This window comes from Taeniopygia guttata, chromosome 2 (genome assembly GCF_048771995.1).
Source record: "Taeniopygia guttata chromosome 2, bTaeGut7.mat, whole genome shotgun sequence".
Classification (NCBI taxonomy): Eukaryota; Metazoa; Chordata; class Aves; order Passeriformes; family Estrildidae; genus Taeniopygia; species Taeniopygia guttata.
Window position 1 is genome coordinate 585,912 of NC_133026.1, and position 24,182 is coordinate 610,093.

At 73.3% G+C, this 24,182-nt stretch overlaps 1 protein-coding gene across 1 annotated transcript in view; it reads left to right on the plus strand.

Annotated features, from left to right (window-relative positions):
• Nucleotides 1-24,182, plus strand: part of LOC115494108 (SCO-spondin-like) — a 34,401-nt gene that overhangs the window by 6,245 nt on the left and 3,974 nt on the right. Inside the window, 39 exon segments of the mRNA XM_072925189.1 lie at nt 335-507; nt 830-1,051; nt 1,121-1,322; nt 2,631-2,877; nt 3,592-3,772; nt 3,857-3,951; nt 4,038-4,294; nt 5,060-5,194; nt 5,427-5,626; nt 6,373-6,500; nt 6,577-6,686; nt 7,662-7,811; nt 8,370-8,463; nt 9,366-9,766; nt 10,538-10,768; nt 11,096-11,920; nt 12,121-12,203; nt 12,528-12,741; nt 13,195-13,347; nt 13,627-13,767; nt 13,842-14,042; nt 14,123-14,273; nt 14,372-14,586; nt 14,678-14,805; nt 14,857-15,038; nt 15,262-15,377; nt 15,767-15,946; nt 16,614-16,716; nt 16,893-17,021; nt 17,385-17,912; nt 19,039-19,201; nt 20,021-20,948; nt 21,851-22,048; nt 22,905-23,026; nt 23,028-23,073; nt 23,145-23,276; nt 23,345-23,633; nt 23,814-23,969; nt 24,044-24,093. Coding sequence (XP_072781290.1) covers nt 335-507; nt 830-1,051; nt 1,121-1,322; nt 2,631-2,877; nt 3,592-3,772; nt 3,857-3,951; nt 4,038-4,294; nt 5,060-5,194; nt 5,427-5,626; nt 6,373-6,500; nt 6,577-6,686; nt 7,662-7,811; nt 8,370-8,463; nt 9,366-9,766; nt 10,538-10,768; nt 11,096-11,920; nt 12,121-12,203; nt 12,528-12,741; nt 13,195-13,347; nt 13,627-13,767; nt 13,842-14,042; nt 14,123-14,273; nt 14,372-14,586; nt 14,678-14,805; nt 14,857-15,038; nt 15,262-15,377; nt 15,767-15,946; nt 16,614-16,716; nt 16,893-17,021; nt 17,385-17,912; nt 19,039-19,201; nt 20,021-20,948; nt 21,851-22,048; nt 22,905-23,026; nt 23,028-23,073; nt 23,145-23,276; nt 23,345-23,633; nt 23,814-23,969; nt 24,044-24,093 — 8,259 coding nt within the window.

Consider the following 24,182-nt stretch of genomic DNA (forward strand, 5'->3'; position numbering starts at 1 on the left):
ACATCCCAGTGCGCGTCCCCAAATCTCCGCGGCGGCGGGTGACATCCCAGTGCCCATCCCCGAGTCCCCGCGGCGGCGGGTGACATCCCAGTGCCTGTCCCCCCTGTCCCCGCGGCGGTGGGTGACATCCCAGTGCCCGTCCCCCCTGTCCCCGCGGCGGTGGGTGACATCCCAGTGCCCATCCCCGAGTCCCCGCGGCGGTGGGTGACATCCCAGTGCCCGTCCCCAAATCTCCGTGGCGGCGGGAGCCCCTCCATCGCCTGTCCCCGGTGTCCCCGCGGCGGTGGGACCCGTCCCGGTGGCCGCCGCACGGAGCCACTGCTGTCGCCCCCAGGGGAGGTGACAGTGGCCGGGCGGGAGGTGACGCTGCCCTTCTCCGGCGCCGGGCTGAGCATCCGCCGCGCGTCCTCGGCCTTCGTGCACCTGCAGCTGCCCGAGGCCCACCTGCTCTGGGGGCTGGGGACCCCCGACACCTTCATCACCCTCCAGCCCGCCATGGCCGGCACGGTGAGGGGGACACGGACCCGCGGGGTGCCCGGTGGGACGGAGCCGGTGGGATGGGGCTCTGCGGGACTCTGCGGGGCTCTGCGGGGCTCCGGGAGCCGCTGGGATGAGGTTCTGTGGGGCTCTATGAGGCTCTGCGGGGCTCTGCGGGGCTCCGGGAGCCGCTGGGATGGGGCTCTGCGGGGCTCTGTGAGGCTCTGCGGGGCTCTGTGGGGCTCTGTGGGGCTCTGCGGGGCTCTGCGGGACTCTGCGGGACTCTGCGGGGCTCTGCGGGTCTCTGCGGGGCTCTGCGGGACTCTGTGAGTCTCTGCCCTGCTCCGGGCAGGTGCGGGGGCTCTGCGGGACCTTTAACGGGGACCAGCGCGACGATTTCACGACGCCGGAGGGGGACGTGGAGCCGGGGGTCGCCGCCTTCGCCAACGCCTTCCGGGCGGCCGGAGCCTGCCCGGCGCTGGGCCCCGGTGCTCCCGACCCCTGCGCCGCCTTCCCCGGGGACCGGGAGCGCGCCGAGGCCGCCTGCGCCGTGCTCCTGGGACCGGCCTTCCAGGTGAGCACCCGCGTGGGGCGGGGGGAACGGCCACGCGGTGTGACAATGACAATGTCCCCCCCGGCACAGCCGTGTCACCGCGTGGTGGACCCGGAGCCGTTCCTGGAGCTGTGCCGCTGGGACGTGTGTTCCTGCCGGGACCGGGACCGGGACCGGGACCGGGAATGGGAGCGGGAATGGGAACGGTGTCTCTGCCCGGCGCTCGGCGCCTACGGCCGAGAGTGCGCCCGGGAGGGGACGGAGCTGCAGTGGAGGAACCGGAGCCTCTGCGGTGGGACGGGAATGGGGATGGGGATGGGATGGGATGGGATAGGGGTGGGGTGGGAATGGGATGGGATGGGAATGGGATGGGAATGGGGATGGGATGGGAATTGGGATGGGGATGGGATGGGGATGGGATGGGATGGGATGGGATGGGATGGGAACGGGATAGGGATGGGATGGGAATTGGGATGGGAATGGGGATGGGAATTGGGATGGGAATGGGGATGGGGATGGGATGGGAATGGGGATGGGGATGGGGATGGGGATGGGATGGGATGGGATGGGAATGGGAATTGGGATAGGAGTAGGATGGGAATTGGGATAGGGGTGGGATGGGAATTGGGATGGGGATGGGATGGGAATTGGGATGGGGATGGGATGGGAATGGGGATAGGGGTGGAATGGGAGTGGGGAAAGGGAGGGGCATGGAGGTGGGGATGGGAATGGGAATGGGGATGGGAATGGGATGGGAATTGGAATGGGGATGGGATGGGAATGGGGATGGGAATGGGATGGGAATTGGGATAGGGATAGGGATGGGAATTGGGATGGGAATGGGATGGGAATTGGGATTGGGATAGGGATGGGAATTGGGATGGGAATGGGATGGGAATGGGGATGGGATGGGAATTGGGATAGGGATGGGATGGGAATTGGGATAGGAATTAGAATGGGAGTGGGGAAAGGGAGGGGCATGGAGGTGGGGATGGGGATGGGGATGGGGATGGGAATTGGAATTGGGATGAGAATTGGAATTGGGATGGGGAAGGGATGAGATGGGGATGGGGGTGGGATGAGACAGGATGTGTTTGGTATTGGAATGGGGATGGGATGGGGAATTGGGATAGGGATGGGATGGGAATTGGAATAGGAATTGGAACGGGAGTGGGGAAAGGGAGGGGCATGGAGGTGGGGATGGGAATGGGGATGGGAATTGGAATGGGAATTGGAATTGGGATGAGAATTGGGATGGGGATAAGGATGGGCATGGAGATGTGAATGGGGATTGGGATGGGAATTGGAATAGGAATTGGAATGGGAGTGGGGAAAGTGTGGGGCATGGGAATGGGGATGGGGATTGGGATGGGAATTGGAATTGGGATGGGGAAGGGATGAGATGGGAATGGGGGTGGGATGAGACGGGATGTGTTTGGTATCGGGATGGGAATGGGATGGGGATGGGATGAGATGGGATGTGTTTGGTATCGGGATGGGGATGGGATGGGGACGGGATGTGTTTGGTATCGGGATGGGGATGGCATGGGGACGGGATGAGGTGACATCTGCCCGCCCGGTGACCCCCATGTCCCCCCAGAGGAGCCGTGTCCCGGGGGGCAGCAGTACCGGGACTGTGGGGGTCCCTGCGGCCGTTCCTGCTCGGAGCCCCCCGGGGCCGGTGACTGTCCCCCTCCGGACACCCTCTGCGTCCCCGGCTGCCGCTGCCCCCCGGGGCTGCTGCTGGCCCAGGGGGGACAGTGTGTGCCCCCCGCCGCCTGCCCGTGTCCCCGCGGCGCCCGCCTGTACCCGCCCGGTGCCCGCATCCGCCGCGGCTGCCAGGCCTGGTGGGTCCAGGGGGATTTGGGGGTCGCGGGGAGGTTTGGGGTGCTCACAGGATGGGGTCACCCCGGCAGAAGGTGGCGGTGGCGGTGACACATGATGAAAACCCCTCCGGCCCGGTGTGACGCCCCGCGGGGCGGAGGGGCTTTCGTCCCGTGTCCCACCGTGGGGACAGCGATGGGGCCGCGGCACAACCGGGGAGCGGGGGGACCCCAGTGCGGGGCCCTCAGTGGGATGGGGTCCCCCGGGGGATGGGGGGCAGGGGACCAGCGGGATTTGGGTGCTGGGAGATGAGAATGGGGGTGCAGGAACCCCGTTGTGGGGTTTCAGAGGGATTTGGGGGGTGAGGGGTGGGAATGGGGGTGCAGGAACCCCGTTGTGGGGTCTCAGAGGGATTTGGGGGGTGAGGGGTGGGAATGGGGGTGCAGGGACCCCGTTGTGGGGTCTCAGAGGGATTTGGGTGCTGGGAGATGAGAATGGGGTGCAGGGACCCCGTTGTGGGGTCTGAGAGGGATTTGGGGGGTGAGGGGCGGGGATGGGGACACGGGGACCGCGGCATGGGGGTCTCAGCGGAATGTGGGGGCTGGAGCTTGGGGCACCCCATGAGGGGGGCTCGGAGGGTGCTGGGGATGGGGGTGGGGACCCCGGGGGGTCGGGCGGGATTTGGGTTCTGGAGTTGGGGTTCTCAGACGGACGGGGACCCCTCCCGCTCCCCGCAGCGTGTGCGCAGGGGGGTCGTGGCGCTGCGCCCCCGGCCCGTGTCCCCCCGGGCCGCGCTGTCCCCCGGGGCTGCGGCACGCCCCGGGCTCCTGCCTGCGCCGCTGCGACCCCGCCGAGCCCGCCGGTACCTGCGGCGGCCCCGCCGACGGCTGCGTCTGTCCCCCCGGGACGCTGTTCCTGGTGGGTGACCCCCGGGGGGATGGGGGTGGGGGTAGGGTGGGGATGGGGGACCCCCCGATCCCCCTCACCGCGGTCTGGCGGCAGGACGGGCGCTGCGTGCCACCGGACCAGTGTCCCTGTCACCACGGCGGGCAGCTGTACCCGCCCAACGCCACCATCGCCCGCGACTGCAACACCTGGTGGGACCCCCGGACGCCCCCAGACCCCCGCCGGGCCCTCGGGGACACCCGCAGCCCCCGCGGTGGCACCGAGCCTGTCCCCGCAGCGTGTGCCAGGGACAGCGGTGGCACTGCGGGCGCCAGGAGTGCGCGGGGGTCTGCGTGGCCACGGGGGACCCGCACTATGTCACCTTCGATGGCCGCGCCTTCACCTTCGCGGGGGACTGCGAGTACCTGCTGGCGCGGGAGGCCAGCGGGCTCTTCGCTGTCACCGCCGAGAACGTCCCCTGCGGGGCCACCGGTGTCACCTGCACCAAGTCCGTGGTGGTGGCCATGGGCAACACCGTGGTGCACATGCTGCGGGGTGAGGGGACACGGGGACACGGGACACGGGGACACGGGGACACGGGGACATGGGGACACGGGGGACACGGGGACACGGGGGAGACGGGGGACACGGGGACACGGGGGACACGGGGACACGGGGACACGGGGACACGGGGGACATGGAGAGGACACGGGGGACACGGGGACACCGTGGTGCACATGCTGCGGGGTGAGGGGACACGGGGACACGGGGGACACGGGGACATGGGGACACGGGGGGCACGGGGACACGGGGGACACGGGGGACACGGGGACACCGTGGTGCACATGCTGCGGGGTGAGGGGACACGGGGGACACGGGGACACGGGCGGCACGGGGGACACGGGGTGCACATGCTGCGGAGTGAGGGGACACGGGGGACACGGGGACACGGGCGGCACGGGGGACACGGAGTGCACATGCTGCGGGGTGAGGGGACACGGGGGACACGGGGGGCAGGGACACGGGGACATGGGGGACACGGGGGACACGGGGACACGGGGTGCACATGCTGCGGAGTGAGGGGACACGGGGCACACGGGGACACGGGGACACGGGGACACGGGGGACACGGGGACACGGGGGACACGGGAGGTCACGGGGGGACACAGAGGGACACGGAGCAGTGGCGGGGTGATCCACAGCGGGGTGACCCACAGCGGGGTGACCCACAGTGACACCCCAGCCCCGTCGCGGCCGGGTGGGGGATGTGGGGGGACACGTAAGGGACACGCGGGGGTGACCCTCGGTGGGCACCGGCAGGGCGAGAGGTGACAGTGAACGGGGTGGCCGTGCGACCCCCGAAGGTGTTCGGGGGGTCGGGGCTGACGCTGCAGCGCGCGGGGCTCTTCCTGCTGCTCCTGACGCGCGTGGGGGTGGCCGTGCTGTGGGACGGAGGTGAGGACACGCGGGGACACGGGGGGACACGGGGGGACACGGGGGGACACGGGGGTGGCCGTGCTGTGGGACGGAGGTGAGGACACGCGGGGACACGGGGGGACACGGGGGGACACGGGGGGACACGGGGGACACGGGGGTGGCCGTGCTGTGGGACGGAGGTGAGACACGGGGGGACACGGGGGGACACGGGGGGACACGGGTGGCAGCGCTGGCAGCCCGGTGCCCACAGGGACACGCGTGTACGTGCGGGTGTCCCCGCGGCTGCGTGGCCGCCTGGCCGGGCTCTGCGGTAACTTCGACGGCGACGCCGAGAACGATTTCGGGAACCGGGACGGGGCCCTCGAGGCCACCCCCGAGATCTTCGGGGACTCCTGGAGGCTCAGCCCCCTCTGCCCCGAGGCCGAGGGCCACCGCCCGCACCCCTGCGAGGTACCGGACACGGGGGACAGGGGGGACACGGGGGACACGGGGGACACGGGGACACGGGGGACACGGGGGGACACGGGGGGACACGGGGGACAGGGGGGGACACGGGGGGACACGGGGGACACGGGGGGACAGGGGGGGACACGGGGGACATGGGGGGACACGGGGGGACAGGGGGGGACGGGGGGCACGGGGGGACACGGGGAGCTGGCAGGGGGACACCGGGGGACACCGGAGGACACGGGGGGACACGGGGGGACACAGGGAGCTGGCAGGGGGACACGGGGCATAGACAGGGGGACACGGGGAGCTGGCAGGGGGACACGGGGCATAGACAGGGGGACACGGGGAGCTGGCAGGGGGACACGGGGGGACACAGGGAGCTGGCAGGGGGACACGGGGAGCTGGCAGGGGGACACAGGGAGCTGGCAGGAGGACACTGGGGGACACAAGGAGCTGGCAAGGGGACACGGGGAGCTGGCAAGGGGACACGGGGAGCTGGCAGGGGGACACAGGGAGCTGGCAAGGGGACACTGCAGGACACAAGAGCTGGCACAGGGGGACGTTGGGGGTTACAGAAGAACACGGGACAGTGACGGTGCCAAACCCCAGAGGGAGGAGGATGAGGAGGGGCCTTAGACTCGGCTGAACTCCCCGGGCAGTGTCCCCCCGGCACCGCTGCGATCTCCTGAGTTCGCTGACCGGGGACAATGAGGGGACACGCGGGGTCTGACGGGTGTCCCCCCCAGGACAGCCCCCAGCGCTCGGCCTGGGCGCGGGGTCGCTGCGGGGTCCTGCGCCATCAGCTCTTCGCCCCCTGCCACGAGCTGGTGCCCCCCCAGCGCTTCTACGAGTGGTGCCTGTTCGACGCCTGCGGGTGAGTTGGGGGCGCGGGGGGTCCCCGAGCCCCGGGTGGGTCCCGGTGTGGGCCCGGTCCCACGCGTGTGCCCCAGGTGTGACAGCGGCGGGGACTGCGAGTGTCTGTGCACGGCCCTCGCCGCGTACGCCGAGGAGTGCGGCCGGCGGGGGAGAGCCCTGCGCTGGCGGAGCCAGGGGCTGTGCCGTGAGTCCGCCGGGGCTCCGGGGTACCGGGGGACCGGGGGTACCGGGGAATCGGGAGCGACCGGGGGTACCGAGGGGTGCCGGGGAACTGGGAGTGACCGGGGTACCGGAGGACCCGGGGGGCTCTGGGGGCGACCAGGGGTACCGGGGGGTGTCGGGGAACCGGGAGCGACCGGGGTACCGGGGGTACCGGGGGATGCCGGGGGATGCCGGGGGACTGCAGGGGTACCAGGGGGTGTCGGGGAACTGGGAGGGACCGGGGTACCGGGAAACCGGGAGGGACCGGGGGGTGCCGAGGAACCGGGAGCGACCGGGGGTACCGGGGGGCACGGGGGTCTGGGGGGCTGGGGAACACAGGGGTACCGGGAGTACGGGGGGCACGGGGGGCTGGGGAGCACAGGGAGGGTAGCGGGGGGCTGGGGGGCACGGGGGTACCGGGAGTCCGGGGAGCTGGGGGGCACAGGGGGGGTACAGGGGGTATGGGGGACTGGGGGACACGGAGAGTCCGGGGGGCACGGGGGGCTGGGAGGCACAGGGGGGGTACCAGGAGTACGGGGGGCTGGGGGACACGGGGGACACGGGGGGCACGGGGGTCTGGGGGTCTGGGGGGCACAGTGGTACCGGGAGTCCGGGGGCCGGGGGGCACAGGGGTACCGGGAGTCCGGGGGGCTGGGGGTACCGGGAGTGTGGGGTCTGGGGGGCACGGGGGGGTCCCATCCTGCCCCCGCGCTGGAGGGTCCGGGGCTGTGCCCTGAGTCTGGGGGGGCTCAGGAGAGCACAGGAGGCCCGGGGGGAGCCGAGGACACGGGGGGCCGGGCAGTGGGTCTGGGGGTGCAGGAGCCCCCACGGGGGCCAAGGCACAGGGGGGTCCCCCGTGGGGCTGTGGGATGAGGGGGGCGAGCGCCTCGGTGGTGTTTGGGGGTCCCAGGCTGTGCAGTGGGGGGTCCCAGCCCCCCTAACCCCCCAATCTCCGCAGCCCTGCAGTGCGAGGGGGGGCAGGAGTACAGCCCCTGCGGCCCCCCCTGCCCCCCCACCTGCCGCGACCTCGGCCGGGACCCCCCCGAGCTCTGCGGGGCCCTGGGGTGCCTCGAGGGGTGCTTCTGCCCCCCCGGGCGGGTCCTGCACGGTGAGGGGTGCCTGGGGGGCCTGGGGGGGCTGGGGGGGCTTTGGGGGTGCCTGGGGGGGACTGGGGGGGCTTTGGGGGTGCCTGGGGGGGCTCTGGGGGTGCCTGGGGAGGAGCTGGGGCGGCTTTGGGGGTGCCTGGGGGTGCCTGGGGGGGCTTTGGGGGTGCCTGGGGGGGAGCTGGGGGGCTTTGGGGGTGCCTGGGGGGGCTTTGGGGGGGCTTTGGGGTGCCTGGGGGGAGCTGGGGGGGACCGGGGGGTGCCTGGGGGGGCTTTGGGGGTGCCTGGGGGGGAGCTGGGGGGCTTTGGGGGTGCCTGGGGGGGCTTTGGGGGGGCTTTGGGGTGCCTGGGGGGAGCTGGGGGGGACCGGGGGGTGCCTGGGGGGGCTTTGGGGGTGCCTGGGGGGGCTTTGGGGGCTTTGGGGGGGACTGGGGGGGCTTTGGGGGTGCCTGGGGGGGGCTGGGGGGGCTTTGGGGTGCCTGGGGGGGGCTGGGGGGGCTTTGGGGTGCCTGGGGGGGTCTGGGGGTGCCCGGGGGGTGACGGTGCCCCCTGTGCCCCCCCAGACGGGCTGTGCGTGGAGCCCCCCGCCTGCCCCTGCTTTTGGGACGGCTTCGCCTTCCCGGCCGGCGCCACCGTCACCCAAGGGTGCAGCAACTGGTGAGGCACTGGGGGATACTGGGAGCCCGGCCGCGGTGTGCGGGGCCGGGACAGCGGGGTGTGGGGACACCGGGACACTGAGAGACCGGGACAGCGGGGTGTGGGGACACCGGGACACCGGGACAGCGGGACAGCGGGACAGCGGGGTGTGGGGACACCGGGACACCGGGACAGCGGGACAGCGGGACAGCGGGGTGTGGGGACACCGGGACACCGGGACAGCGGGACACCGGGGTGTGGGGACACCGGGACAGCGGGGTGTGGGGACACCAGGACACCGGGACACCGGGACACTGAGAGAACAAGGCATGGGGATATCGGGATGTGGGGACACTGAGAGACCAAGGCATGGGGACACCGGGATGTGGGGACACCGGGACACTGAGAGACCGGGACACCGGGGTGTGGGGACATGGGAGACCAGGACGTAGGGAAATCGGGACACTGGGGCGCCGGGATGTGGGGACACCGGGACATTGGGGCACTGGGACACCGGGATGTGGGGACACTGGGACACTGTGAGACCGGGACACCGGGATGTGGGGACACCGGGACACCGGGGAAATGGGATATTGGGATCCCAGGACAGTGGGATTTGGGACACGGGGACAGTGGGATTTGGGACACGGGGACAGTGGGATTTGGGACACGGGGACCCCCGGCCGCCAGCACACCGGGCCAGGGGCACACCGGGACACCGGGCCAGGGGCACACCGGGACACCGGGCCAGGGGCACACCGGGCCAGGGGCACACCGGGACACCGGGCCAGGGGCACACCGGGACACCGGGCCAGGGGCACACCGGGACACCGGGCCAGGGGCACACCGGGACACCGGGCCAGGGGCACACCGGGACCGGCAGCCCCCGGTCCATGTCAGTCCCGTCCGTGTCCCGCCCGCAGCACGTGCCTGGAGGGGCGCTGGCGGTGCCCCCCGAGCCCGTCCCCGTGTCCCGCCGCCCCGGGCTGTGCCCCGGGGGAGTTCCGCTGCCGGGCCGGGGGGCTCTGCGTACCGGGGGCTTGGCTCTGCGACAACGAGGACGACTGCGGGGACGGCTCGGACGAGCTGTGCGACCCCCCGTGCGCCCCCCAGCAGCCGCGCTGCCCCGGGGGGCGCTGCCTGCCCTGGGGGGCGCGCTGCGACGGTGTCACCCACTGCCCCGACGGATGGGACGAGGTGGGGTGCCCGGGCCGGGTCTGCGCGCCCCCCGACTTCGCCTGTGCCGGGGGTCGCTGCCTGCCCCCCGCCCGGCTCTGCGACGGCCGCCTCGATTGTCCCCCCGGGGACGACTCGGACGAGGCGGGTGAGTGAGCACGGGGGGTCGGGGGTCCTGGGAGTGGGGGGCTGCAGGGAGTTTTGGGGTCCTGGGGAACTGGAGAGCCCTGCAGGCCTTGAGGTGTGTGCCCCTTAGTGGGGTCTCTGAGCCCCCCAATATTGGGAGTCTGTGCCCCTCACTGAGGGTCCCTGAGCCCCCCAACATTGGGGCTCTGTGCCCCACATTGAGGGTCCCTGAGCCCCCCCAACATTGGGGGGCTGTGCACCTCAGTGGGGTCCCTGAGCCCCCCAACATTGGGGGTCTGTGCCCCACATTGAGAGTCCCTGAGCCCCCCAACATTGGGGGTCTGTGCCCCTCAGTGGGGTCCCTGAGCCCCCCAACATTGGGGGACTGTGCTCCTCAGTGGGGTCCCTGAGCCCCCCAACACTGGGGGTCACTGCCTCACACTGAGGGTCCCTGAGCCCTCCAGCCCTGGGTATCTGTGCCCCTCAGTGGGGTCCCTGAGCCCCCCAATATTGGGGGTCTGTGTCCCACACTGAGGGTCCCTGAGCCCCCCAACATTGGGGATCTGTGCCCCTCAGTGGGGTCCCTGAGCCCCCCAACATTGGTGGTCTGTGCCCCACACTGAGGGTCCCTGAGCCCCCCAGTATTGGGGGTCTGTGCCCCCCTTGGCCTCTGGGGGTCGCGGGGATGGCGCCGCTCGGGACTCCCCGGGCAGCAGAGACCCCCAAGTGCCCCGTGCGGTGCCATACCCCAGCCCGGGATGTCCGTGCCCACCCGGGGGTCCCGTCCCCGCAGGCTGCGCCCCCCGGTGCGGGCCGGGGCAGTTCCGGTGCGGGGGGGGCCGGTGTGTCCCCTACGGCCACCGCTGCGACGGCCGCGACGACTGCGGGGACGGGAGCGACGAGAGCGGCTGTGGCTGCCCCGAGGGGCACCTGCCGTGCCCGGGGGGCGGCTGCCAGCCCCCCGCCGCTCTCTGCGACGGTCACCGCCACTGCCCCGACGGCGCCGACGAGGCCAACTGCCCCGGTGAGGGCCGCGGGGGGACAGCCGCGCCGGGACCCCCCCGGGACCCCCCCGGGACCCCCCAGTACCGGCCCGCCGGGTACCCCCACCCGGGACCCTTCACCCTGGGACCAACCCGGGACCCCTCTGCGCTGGGACCACCCCGCGAGACCCCCCCCACAACCTGGGGACCACCCCGATCCACCCCGAGAGACTCCCCCCCCCCCGGGACCCCCACCCGGCATCGCCCCTTTGGGGACCCCACCCCGTGAGCCCCTCACGCCTCTGGGACCCCCCTTGGGACACCACTGCCCCGCGGCGGCGGTGTCACCGCTGTCCCCGCGTCCCCAGCGCGGGCCACCTGCGCCCCCGGCACCGTCCCCTGCCCCGACGGTTCCTGCGTGCCCGAGGCCGCCGTGTGCGACGGTGCCCGCGACTGTCGCGACGGGTGGGACGAGAGCCCGGCGGGCTGCGCGGTGGCACTGCCCCCCGCGCCGCTGGCACCTGGCACCGCTGGCACCGATGGCACCGACACTGTCACCGATGTCATCGCCACTGTCACCGATATCACCGCCGCTGTCACCGCTGTCACCGCTGTCACCGATGGCACCGATGGCACCGCTACTGTCACCGATATCGCCGCTGTCGCCGCTGTCACTGACACTGTCGCCGCTGTCACCGATGTCACCGACACTGTCACCGATGTCACCGCTGTCACCGCCACTGTCACTGATATCACCGACATTGTCGCCGATGTCACCGGCATTGTCGCCGACGCTGTCACCGCCGACACTGCCATCGCGGTCACCGGCAGCGCCATCGTCACTGTGGCGAGCACTGCCACTGTCAGTGACACTGACGCTATCGCCGACACCGCCACTGTCACTGTCCCCGCCACTGTCACCGCCCCGGCAGCGCCCTGCCCGCCCCGGTCCCTGCGCTGCGACAGCGGCGGCTGCGTCCCGCGGGGGTGGCGCTGCGATGGCGACAGCGACTGTCCCGATGGCAGCGACGAGAGCGGCTGCGACCCCCCGTGCGCCCCCGGCCACCTGCCCTGCGCCCCCCCCTGCGCCCCCGGGCACGGCCCCTGCGCCCCCGCCTGTGTCCCCCCTCACCGCCTCTGCGACGGCGTCCCCGACTGTCGCGACAGCGCCGACGAGAGCCCCCAGCTCTGCGGTGAGACCCCCGGCATCCCTCTCTGGGGACATTTGGGGGGGCGGGCCTGGGGGTGCCCCCGGGGAGGGGACGGGAAACTCAGCGGGGACGGATCCCACCGGGGAGGGCTCGGCCGTGGGTGCCCCCCAGCCACACCCCCCGGGACCCCCCGAGTCCCCTCTGTGCCCCGGGGACCCCTCAGAGTCCCCGTGTCCCCCCAGAGCCCCCCGGCCCCGGGAGCAGCCCGCGGGGTCCCTGCGCGGAGTTCGACTGCGGGGACGGGGAGTGTGTCACCTTCCAGGAGGTAACGGGGCCCGAGGGGCGGTGTCCCCGATCCCTCCTGCTGTCACCCCCAGCGTGTCCCCGACCCATTGCGGGGGACACCCAGCTGTCCCCTGTCCCTCCCGGTGCCACCCCCGCTGTCCCCTGTCCCTCCCGGTGCCACCCCCGCTGTCCCCTGGCCCCTCTCGCCCCCGCCTCCCGGTGTCCCTGACTCCCCTCACCCCCTCCCGGTGTCACCCCGGTGTCCCAGAGTCCCTTTCAGTGCCACTTTAGTGTCCCCCGCCTCCCCGCCGGTGTCCCCGCCGTGTCCCCCGGTCCCCGCCGCTGTCCCCGCCGTGTCCCGCAGGTGTGTGACGGGCTGCGGGACTGCGCCTCGGCCGGGGACGAGCGGGGCTGCGGCCTCTGGGGGTCCTGGGGGCCCTGGGGGTCCTGCAGCCGCCCCTGCGGGCCCGGGGGGCAGCGCCGCGCCCGGGGGTGTCACCAGCGTCACCCCGGCCTGCTGCGGGGCTGCCGGGGGCAGAGCCGGCAGGAGAGACCCTGCTTCCACCGGGCCTGCCCGGGTGAGCGCGGGGGTCCCGGGGGTCCCGGGGGTCCCGGGGGTCCCGGGGCTCGGGGGGCTCGGGGGGCTCGGGGGCAGAGCCAGCAGGAGAGACCCTGCTTCCACCGGGCCTGCCCGGGTGAGCGCGGGGGTCCCGGGGGTATTGGGGTGCCGGGGGTATTGGGGTGCCGGGGGGTGTTGGGGTGCCGGGGGTGTTGGGGTCCCGGGGCTCGGGGGGCTCGGGGGGTGTTGGGGTGCCGGGGGCTGTTGGGGTGCCGGGGACAGCCCCGATAGTGCCACGTCTGCCCAGTGAAGTGACGGGGGCCTGGGGGCACCGCGGGGGAGTTGGGGGTCTCATGGGGTACCTGAGGGATTTGGGGGTCCCCACGGTTCAGGCTGCTCGGGGGCGTTTGGGGACCCCACAGCCCGAGGGTTTGGGGGTTCTGAGCCCCCTTAACTCGCCCCCCACCCGCAGTGGACGGCGCGTGGGGCCCGTGGGGGCCCTGGTCCGACTGCCCGGGGGGCTGCGGGGGGGTCCGGCTGCGCAGGAGGGGGTGCCGGCCCCCCCAGAACGGCGGCCGCGCCTGCGAGGAGCTGCGCGGGGGGACCCCCGGAGCCCTGGAGATGGGTGGGTGGGGGGCTCGGGGGGTCTGGGGGCGCTGGGTGGGTCCCGTGGGACGAGGGAAACCCACGGGGCGGGGGGCTCGGAGTGGGGTGGGGGGTCCCGATGGGTTCCATTCGGGGGTCAGACGAGCCTCAGAGCGGGGGGCACTCGGCGAGGGGGGTCTCCTCGGGGTTCGGGGCTCCGTGGGACGGGAGCGGGGGGTCACGGCTGGCTCCCGCTGCGGTGGGGGGCTCCGGGGGGCTGCTGGGGCGGGTGGTCTCCGCCTCTGACCCCTGCCCGCAGCCCCCTGTGCCCCGGGGGGCTGCCCCAACGCCTCGGGGTGCGCGGAGGGGCTGCGCCCCCTGCCCTGCGCCCCCTGCCCCGCCTCCTGCGCCGACCTGGCGGCCGCCGTGCCCTGCCCGCGACCCCCGCCCTGCCGCGCAGGTGAGGGGGGCACGGGGGGCTTTGGGGGGCTCCCCGGAGCGCGGGGCACCCCCTGACCCGCCCGCTGTCCCCAGGGTGCTGGTGCCCGGCGGGGCAGGTGCTGGACGCCCCCGAGGCGGGCGCGGGGCCCGCGCGGTGCGTGCGGCCGCCGCGGTGCCCGTGCCGGGCCGGGGGGCGCCGGTACCCGCCGGGAGCGCCGGTGCCGCTCGGTTGTCGCCTGTGCACCTGCCTGGAGGGGCAGCTGCGGCACTGCCGCCCCCACGCCGGCTGCTCAGGTGGGTCCCGGTCCCCGCCGTCCCCGAGGGGTGCCCGCGGCGGTTCCCGGGGGTCCCGGCTGACCCGGTGTCCCCCTCAGTGGACTGCGGGTGGTCGTCGTGGTCACCGTGGGGGGAGTGTACGGGCGGCTGCGGGACCCCCGGCGTGCAGTGGTCGTTCCGCAGCCCCTCGGACCCGGCGCGGCGCGGCGCGGGGCGGCCCTGCCGCGGCATCTACCGCAAGGCGCGACGGTCAGCGGGCACCGGGCACCGGGGCGGGCACCGGGGTGGCACCGGGGCGGGCACCGGGGGGCCGGGGGCGGCCCGGGGTGTGACGGTGCCGCCCGCAGGTGCCGCACGGCGCCGTGCCCGCGCTGCCGGGAGCGCGGCCGGTGGCGCAGCCCCGGGGAGCGGTGGCGCGGGGGTCCGTGCCGGGTGTGCCAGTGCCTGCCCGGTGGCACCGTCCGCTGCGCGCCCTACTGTCCCCTGCGCCGCTCCGGATGTCCCCCGGGCCGCGTGCTGCGGGAAGGGGACGGCGGCTCCTGCTGCACCTGCGGCCCCGCGGGTGAGTGGGGTGTCCCGGGGGTCCCGGGGGTCCGGGGGAGGTGACCCCCATCCCCCGGTGCCCGTCACCGCCGTGTCCGCGCCCGCCGCAGGTGACAACGCCACGGCCACGCCGCCCGCGACCACGACAGCGCTGTCCCCCCCCGCGCCCACCGGAGCCACCGGCAGCCCCCGGTACGAGAGGGGCGCGGCGGAGCACCGGGATTTGGGGGTCCGCAAAGCGGGAAGGGGGTCCCCTGCTGCCCCCTCTGCCTCACTGTGCCCCCTCCAGCCCCACGGCCGGGCCCGAGGGGCTCAGGAGCGCCGAGACCCCCCCGGAGCCCCCCGGAACCGCGACCCCACGCGAGGACACCCCGAGAGCCCCCGGAGGCTCCGCGACCCCCCGCGAGCCCCCCCAACTCCCCGCGCTGTCCTCGTGGGCTCCCACGGGGGTCCCCCCCGCGACACCCCCAGGTGAGGGGGTCCCGGGAGGTGGGGGGGAAAGGCCCCCCCGGAACGGCCCCCCGGGACTGGAGGCTCCCCAAAACACGGGGGTCACCCTGCGGGGTCCAAAATCGGGAACACCGGGGGTGGGGGGCTGCAGGGGGGGTCCCCAAAACACGCGGGTCACTCTGCCCCCCCCCCCGTGTCCCCCAGGCTGCGTCCCCCCACCCTGGGGGGAGTGGGGGTCCTGCAGCCGCTCCTGCGGGGTGGGGGTCGCTCTGCGGCGCCGGGGGGAGACCCCGCCCGAGGGGGGCTGCGCCCACCCCCCCGACACCGACAGCCGCGTCTGCTTCCTGCGAGCCTGCCCAGGTACCCCCGAACCCCCGAACCCCCCGAACCCCCCGAGCCCCGCGGGGTGGGGACCCCCGGCAGGGCCGGGACCCCAGCGCGGGGTGGGACCCCTCTGCGTGGGGGGGAGTGACCCCCATTTCCTTTTGGGACCCCCAGAGCCTGGGGACCCCCCGGGAGCGGGACCCCCTCCCCGGGCCGGGGGCATCCTCAGGGGGCGGGGGGTCGGGGTTTGGGGTCCCCAAGCGTGGGGGGGTCGCTGCCCACTCGGGGGTCCCGGAGGGGTCCCCGATGGGGGACTCCGGGTTAGGGGCGGTCAGGGGGGTCCGCACCCCCCGTACTTGGGTGAGGGGGTGTCCCTGGGGCGGTGTGGGGGTGCGGACCCCCCTGACCGCCCCGTGCCCCCCCAGTCGCGGGTGGGTGGGCGCCCTGGGGGTCGTGGAGCGCCTGCGACGCCCCGTGCGGGGGGGGACACCGGAGCCGCCGCCGCAGCTGCAGCGACCCCCCCCCAAAAAACGGGGGGCGGCCGTGCGAGGGAGGGGCTCTGCAGAGCCGACCCTGCAACCTGCGGCCCTGCGGGGACCCCCCAGGTACGGGGGGCACCGGGGACACCCCCCAACCTTGTTCCTCCCGCCCTAAGTGCCCCCGCTGCCCCTCCCTAAATCCCCCCGGACCCCCGAGCTCCCAAACCCCCCCGTGCTCACCCCGACCCCCTAAAATCCCCTAAATCCCCTAAATCCCCCCACCCCCCCATCCCTGACTGCTCCAATGGCCTCCCCCATCCCTGACCCCCATCCCTGACCCCCCTGCCCCCCCAAATTTCACCCCCCGCTGACCCCCCGTGTCTCCCCCAGCCTGCGCCCCCCAAATGCTGCTGGTCCCCCCTGGGGGATGCGAGGATCTGGGGGTCCCCCCCCTGCCCCCCGACCTGCGCGGACCTGAGTGGGAACAGCTCGTGCCCGGGGGGCTGCGAGGAAGGTCGGGGGGATTTGGGGGGACACGGGGGGAGGGGGGTCTTGGGAGGGTCTCGGGGGGGGTGACTTGGGTAGGGCTGGTGGGGGGCACAGGGGGATTTGGGGGGCGTGGGAGGACCTGGGAACCTGGAGGGGCGTGGAGGGGGCTGAGGGGGCTTGGGGGGAACTTAGGGAGGGTGCGGGAACTTGGGGGGCACGGAACAGTCTGGGGGGGAAGGATTTAGGGGGCGTCGGGAGGGGTACAGGGGCTGAAGCCCCCCTGAGCCGCCCCCCCCCCCCCCAGGCTGCCGCTGCCGGCCCGGGCTGGTCCTGCAGGGGAGCGGCTGCGTCGAGCCCGGGTACCCCAAAACCCCCCTGTACCCCAACCCAGTAACCCCGACACCCCCGTACCCCAAATCCCACCCGCGCCGTGACACCCGCTGCACCCCAAACCCATCTGCACCCCAAACCCATCTGCACCCCAAACCCATCTGCACCCCAAACCCCAGAGAACGGGGCCCCTGAGCTCTGGGGGCTCCGAGGGGCTCCCCAGGGTTTGGAGCAGCCCCCCACCTCTCTCCAGCGCCTGCGGGGTCCCTGTGGGGCTGATGGGGGTCCCCGGGAATCGGGGCCCCCCCGAATCCTGCGGGTGGTCGCGCTGGACCCCCTGGACCCGCTGTGACTGCGGCACCGGGACCCGGCAGCGCTTCAGGTGAGGGTCCTGCCCCATAGCGGGGCGTCTGCCCCATAACGGGGGGTCCTGCCCCATAACGGGGGTCCTGCCCCATAACGGGGGTCCTGCCCCATAGCGGGGGGTCCTGCCCCATAGCGGGGGTCCTGCCCCATAACGGGGGGTCCTGCCCCATAGCGGGGGGTCCTGCCCCATAGCGGGGCGTCTGCCCCATAACGGGGGGGTCTGACCCATAGCGGGGGGTCTGCCCCATAGCGGGGGGTCTGACCCATAGCGGGGGTCCTGCCCCATAACGGGGGTCCCGCCCCATAACGGGGGTCCTGCCCCATAACGGGGGGTCCTGCCCCATAACGGGGGTCCTGCCCCACCTCCCCCTCCCCACAGGTCCCCCACCAACCCCGCGGCCGCCGAGGGCGCTGCCCCGTGCACCGGGACCCCACGGGAGGTTCGGGGCTGTCCCGAACTCTGCGGACCCGGTACGTGCCGGGACCCCCGGGACCCCCCGGGACCCCCGAGGGGCACTGCGGACCCACGAGCCCCGTGTCCGTCTGTCCCCAGAGCCCGCGGGGGGCACGGAGACCCCGGAGTCCGCATGGCAGCCGTGGGGCACGGAGCCGCCGTGGGGCACGGAGCCCACCCGGGACACGGAGCCCACGCGGGGCACGGAGCCCACGCGGGGCACAGAGCCCACCCGGGGCAGGGAGCCCACGCGGGACACGGAGCCCACGCGGGGCACGGAGCCCACCCGGGGCACGGAGCCCACGCGGGGCCGGTGGTCGCCGTGGGGGCCGTGGGGCGGCTGCAGCGCTCGGTGCGGGGGGGGAGAGCGGTGGCGCCGCCGGAGCTGCGGGACCCACGCGTGTCCCGGCCCCGCCCTGCAGAGCCAGAGCTGCCACAGCCACGCGTGTCGCGGTGAGCCCGCGGGGGAGAGGGACACGGGGCGGGGAGAGGGACACGGGGGTGTGACATGGGGAGAGTGACACGGGACAGTGACACGGGAGTTTTTGGGGTCGTGGGCCGGGCGCCCCGCGGTGCTCGGGGCTGTTTGGGGTTTTTGGGGCTGTTTGGAATTTTTGGGGCTATTTGGGGTTTTTGGGGCTGTTTGCGGTTTTTGGGGTTTTTGGGGCTGTTTGGGGTTTTTGGGGCTGTTTGGGGCTGTTTGGGGTTCTTTGGGGGTTTTGGGGCTGTTTGGGGCTCTTTGGGGTTTTTGGGGCTGTTTGGGGTTTTTGGGGCTGTTTGGGGCTGTTTGGGGTTTTGGGGCTGTTTGGGGTTTTTGGGGATTTTGGGGCTGTTTGGGGTTTTTGGGACTGTTTGGGGTTTTTGGGGCTGTTTGGGGTTTTTGTGGCTGTTTGGGGGTTTTTAGGGTTTTTGGGGCTGTTTGGGGGTTTTGGGGCTGTTTGGGGTTTTTGGGGCTGTTTGGGGCTGTTTGGGGGTTTTGGGGTTGTTTGGGGTTTTTGGGGGTCGCGGGCCGGGCTCCCCGCGGTGCTCGGGGCTGTTTGGGGGTTTTTGGGGCTGTTTGGGGTTTTTGGGGTTTTTGGCGGGCACGGGCCGGGCTCCCCGCGGTGCTCGGGGCTGTTTGGGGTTTTTGGGGCTGTTTGGGGCTGTTTGGGGTTTTTGGGGCTGTTTGGGGTTTTTGGGGTTGTTTGGGGCTGTTTGGGGCTGTTTGGGGTTTTTGGGACTGTTTGGGGCTGTTTGGGGCTGTTTGGGGTTTTTGGGGTTTTTGGGGCTGTTTGTGGTTTTTGGGGCTGTTTGTGGTTTTTGGGGCTGTTTGGGGTTTTTGGGGCTGTTTGGGGGTTTTGGGGTTTTTGGGGCTGTTTGGGGTTTTTGGGGCGGTTTGGGGCTGTTTGGGGTTTTTGGGGCTGTTTGTGGTTTTTGGGGCTGTTTGGGGTTTTTGGGGCTGTTTGGGGTTTTTGGGGTTTTTGGGGCTGTTTGGGGCTGTTTGGGGTTTTTGGGGCTGTTTGGGGTTTTTGGGGGCTGTTTGGGGTTTTTGGGGTCGCGGGCCGGGCGCCCCCCGCCCTGAGCGGTTTTTGGGGTGCAGAGGCCGGCTGCCCCCGGGCCGGACCTTCCGGGAGTGCGGGGGGGACTCGGGGTGTCCCCGGAGCTGCGCCCACCTCGGGGGGGCCGTGGGGTGCGCGGGGGGGTGCCAGGAGGGGTGTCACTGCCCCCCCGGGACCCTCCTGCACCGCCGCTCCTGCCTGCAGGTGAGCCCCCCGCACCCATGGGTGCTCCCCGAATCCCGGGTGGGACTGGGATATGGGCGGGGGGGGGGAATTGGGGATTAGTGCGGCGCCCCCAAATCCACGCGTGCCCCTGGAGTGGGTGGGGGTCGCGGGGTGGGGTTCGCGGTTTGTGGGGGTGTCCTGTGGGTGGGGGGGGGGTCCCTGGGTGGGGGAGTCACGGGGGGGCTGAGGGACCCCTGGGGCGGTCGGGGGGTCCCCAGGGCGCTTCTGGGGGCGCCCCTCGGGACGGAGCAGTGGGGGGGTGTCGGGGTGGGGTGCGTGGGTGCCCCCGGGCGCCCCCCACCCCCGGCTCAGCCCCAGCAGTGCCCGTGCTCGGTGCCCGCCGCGCTGCTGCGGGGGGGCGCGCCCGGGACCCCCCCGGGACCCCCCACGGGACCGCCCCCGGCCCGGAGCCCCCCGAGAGCCCCGCCGGGGACCCCCCGATCGTGGAGCTGCCGCCGGGTGCGACCCTGACCCTGGGGTGCACCCGCTGGTGAGGAGGGGACCCCCGGGACCCCCCCCGCGGTGCCCCACAGCCCTTCGCCCCCCGAGTGCCCCCCTGATTGTCCCTCTGCCCCCCCAACTGCCCCTCTGCCCCCCTCACTGCCCCCCTGCCCCCCAACTGCCCCCCCAATTACCCCCCTGCCCCCAACTGCCCCCCCAATTACCCCTCTGCCCCCCCGAGTGCCCCTCTGCCCCCCGACTGTCCCTCTGCCCCCCAATTGCCCCTCTGCCCCCCAATTACCCCCCTGCCCCCCAACTGCCCCCCTGATTGCCCCCCAACTGTCCCTCTCCCCCCAGCTCCTGCCTGTGGGGCCGCCTGCGCTGTGCCCCCCCCGGGGGCTCCCCCTGCACCGGGACCCCCCCGGCGGCACCGACCTGCCCGAGCCCCCCGTGCGCCGGTGGGTCCCGCCCCACAGCCCCGCCCCACAGCGGGGCCGCAGCCCCACGGACCGGGGGGTGCCGGCGGGCCCGGGGCTCACGGCTGCTTTGTGCCCCACAGCGGATCTGAGCCCCATAACGGAACCCGGCCCCATAACGGAACTCGGACCCATAGCGGATCTGAGCCCCACAGTGGAACCCGGCCCCATAACGGATTTCAGCCCCATATTGGAGCCCGGCCCCATAACGGAACTCGGACCCATAACGGAGCCCGGCCCCATATCGGAGCCCGGCCCCACAGCCGAGCCCGGCCCCACAGCAGATCTGAGCCCCATAATGGAGCCCGGCCCCATAATGGAGCCCGGTCCTATATCGGAGCCCGGCCCCACAGCGGATCTGAGCCCCACAGCCGAGTCCGGCCCCATAACGGATTTCAGCCCCATATCAGAGCCCGGCCCCAAATTGGAACCCGGCCCCATAACAGATTTCAGCCCTATATCGGAGCCCGGCCCCACAGCGTATCTCGGTCCCATATCAGAGCCCAGCCCCATAACAGATTTCAGCCCCATAATGGATTTCAGCCCCATATCGGATCTCAGCCCCATAACAGATCTCAGCCCCATAACAGATCTTGGCCCTATATCGGATCTCGGCCCCATAATAGATCTCAGCCCCACACCGGATTTCAGCCCCATATCGGATCTCGGCCCCACACCCGATCTTGGCCCTATATCGGATCTCAGCCCCATATCGGATCTTGACCCCATATTGGATCTCGGCCCCATAACAGATCTCAGCCCCATATCGGATCTTGGCCCCACAGCCGATCTCGGCCCCACAGCCCCAGGTGAGGGTCCCCCCCCCCCCTGTGCCGCCCCCCGCTCTGCCCCTCCCCCGCACTGACCGGACCCTTCCCGCAGGGCCCGAGGAGGAGCCCGGGGGATCCCTGTGGGGTCTGTGGGGTCCGTGGGGCCCGTGGGGACCCTGCAGCCGGACCTGCACCGGCCCCGGGAGCCCCGCGAGCCGCGACCGCCGCCGGGACTGCCCGTGGGGAGCGTGTGGGGCGGGGGGCGGCACCGAGCGGCGGCCCTGCAACGTGCCCCACTGCCAGGGTATGGGGTTTGGGGTTTGGGGTCACCCCTGCAACCTGCCCCACTGCCGGGGTATGGGGGATTTGGGGTTTGGGGGGTTTGGGGTCACCCCTGCAACCTGCCCCACTGCCAGGGTATGGGATTTGGGGTTTGGGGTGATCCCTGCCCCACTGCCAGGGTATGGGGGATTTGGGGTTTGGGGGGTCCCGCAGGGTCCGTGCCCCACTGCCGGCGTATGGGGTTTGGGGTTTGGGGTCACCCCTGCAACGTGCCCCACTGTCAGGGTATGGGGGATTTGGGGTTTGGGGGGTTTGGGGTCACCCCTGCACCCTGCCCCACTGCCGGGGTATGGGGGATTTGGGGTTCTGGGGGGTCCCGCAGGGTCTGTGCCCGTCTGTGCCCCTCTGGGCGGGTTCTGGGGTGTTGTGGGGTCTGTGCCCCCCTGTGCGGGTTCTGGGGGGTCCCGCGGGGTCTGTGCCCCACTGTGGGGGGTTCTAGGGGGTCCCGCGGGGTCTCTGCCCCACTGTGGGGGGTTCTGGGGGGTTCCGTGGGGTCTGTGCCCCCCCTGTGCGGGTTCGGGGGTGCTGTGGGGTCTCTGCCCCCCTGTGCGGGTTTTGGGGTGCCGTGGGGTGCCGCTGACTCGGGGGTCTCCCCGCAGCCCCCCCCTGCGTGACGCCCCCCTGCCCGTGCCGCTGGAGCCCCTGGGGTCCCTGGGGGTCGTGCTCGCGGCCCTGCGGGGGGGGGCGGCAGCGGCGGCTCCGCGCCTTCGTGCCCCCGGGCCCGGGGGAGCCCTGGTGCCCCCAAATCCTGGGGGGCCACGAGCAGCGGCGGCCCTGCGGGGTGACGGCGTGTCGGGGTGCGGGGGGCGATATCGGGGGGCTGGGGGGGCTGAGGGGGTGTGGGGGCCGTGAGGGGGCTCTGTTGGGGGTTTGGGGTGGTCGGGGGAGGTGGGGACGGGGGGGATGTTGGGGGGGCTCAGAGGGGCTGTGGTGGGATCGGGGGCTTGTGGAGACCGGGGGGGCGTGGGGACCCCTGGGGGCTTTGGAGAGGGGGGGCTAAAGGGGGATCGGGGTCTCTGGGGGGCTCGGGGGGCTGGGGGGGCTGTGAGAATCGGGGGGCTCGGGGGGCTGGGGGGGCTGTGGGAACCGGGGGGCTCGGGGTCTCGGGGGTCTCGGGGGGGCTGTTGGAAGCGGGGGATTTCGGGGGGCTCGGGGGGTCTGTGAGAACCGGGGGGCTCGGGGGGGCTGTGAGAACCGGGGGGCTCGGGGGTCTCGGGGGGGGCTGTGAGAACTGGGGGTTAGGGGGGGCTGTGAGAACCGGGGGGCTCGGGGGGCTCGGGGGGCTCGGGGGGCTCGGGGGGTCTGTGAGAACCGGGGGGCTCGGGGATCTCGGTGGTCTCGGGGAGGGCTGTGAGAACCGTGGGGCTGGGGGGTCTCGGGGGGCTGTGGGAATCGGGGGGCTCGGGGGTCTCGGGGGGTCTGTGAGAACCGGGGGGCTCGGGGGGCTCGGGGGGCTCGGGGGTCTCGGGGGGTTGTGGGAACCGGGGGGCTCGGGGGGTCTGTGGGAAGTGGGGGGCTCGGGGGTCCCGGGGGGTCTGTGAGAACCGGGGGTCTCGGGGGGGCTGTCTGTGCGGTTCAGGGGGGCTGTGGGTGGGGGTCTCGGGGGTCCCCGAGCGAACCCCGTGTTCCCGGTGTCCCCCCTGTCCCCCGCAGTGGACGGCGCGTGGTCCCCGTGGGGTCCGTGGTCGCGCTGTGACGCCCCGTGCGGGGGGGGCCGCTCCGTGCGCAGCCGCTCCTGCTCCCGACCCCCCCCAAAAAACGGGGGGCGGCCCTGCCCCGGGGGGGGGGCACGAGCTGCGGGTCTGCAACGCCCGGCCCTGCGGTACGGGGGTGCGGGGGGGGGGCTCGGGGGGGTCCGTGGGGGTCTCGGGGCGCTGACGGTGCCCCCCCCAGGCCCGCGGTGCCCCCCCGGGCAGACGGTGTCCCCCTGTGCCACCCGGTGCCCGCGGAGCTGCCGGGACCTGCAGGAGGGGGTGTCCTGCTCGGGGGGGGCTCCCTGCGAGCCCGGCTGCCGCTGCCCCCCCGGTGAGCCCCCCGCCCCCCCCCGAGCCCCCCGGGACCCCCACACCCCCTGACCCTCGCTGTGTCCCCAGGGACCCTGGAGCAGGACGGGGGCTGCGTCCCCCCCGCGCTCTGCGAGTGCCGCGACGCGGAGGGGCACCTTTGGGTGCCGGGGGGGGGCGGCCACCCCCGGGGCTGCCGGAACTGCACCTGCGCGGGGGGGCGGCTGCGCTGCGTGCCGGGGGGCTGCCCCCCACCCGGGACCCCCCCCGGGACCCCCCCCGGGACCCCCCCCGGGCCCGCGCCCTGCGCCTGGAGCCGCTGGAGCCGGTGGGGACCCTGCGGTGTCACCTGCGGGGGGGGGCGGCAGGAGCGCTACCGGTGAGCGGGGGGGACACCGGGGGGTGGGGGGGGCTTGGGAGGGGTCTGCTGGGGGGTCCCGGCCCTGGGGGGCACACGGCACCTATGGGGGGACACGAAACCCACGGGGGCGACGTGACACCGCGGGGGCTGCGGGTGTCACACCCCACGCCCCGTGTGACCCCCCCCATCGCCCCCCAGGACCCCCATCCCCGCCGAGGGTGGGGGGGGACCCTGCGGGGCCCCCCAGGAACAGGCTCGGCGCTGCGAGGAGACGCCGTGCCCCCCCCTGTGCCCCTGGGCGGGGGGCGAGCGGGCGCTGGGCGAGCGCTGGAGCCCCGGGCCCTGCCGCCAGTGGTGAGTTGGGGGGCTGGGGGGCTGGGGGGGGTGGTCTGAGAGCCCCCCACCCACCGCGTGTGTCCCCCCCGCAGCACCTGCACCCCCGAGGGACCCCAGTGCTGGGACACCCCGTGTGCGGCCGGTATGGGGGGCCCGAGGGGGTCTGGGGGGTCCTGGGGGGGGCAGAGGGGTCACACGGGGCAGTGGGGAAGGGTCGGGGGGTGATGGGGG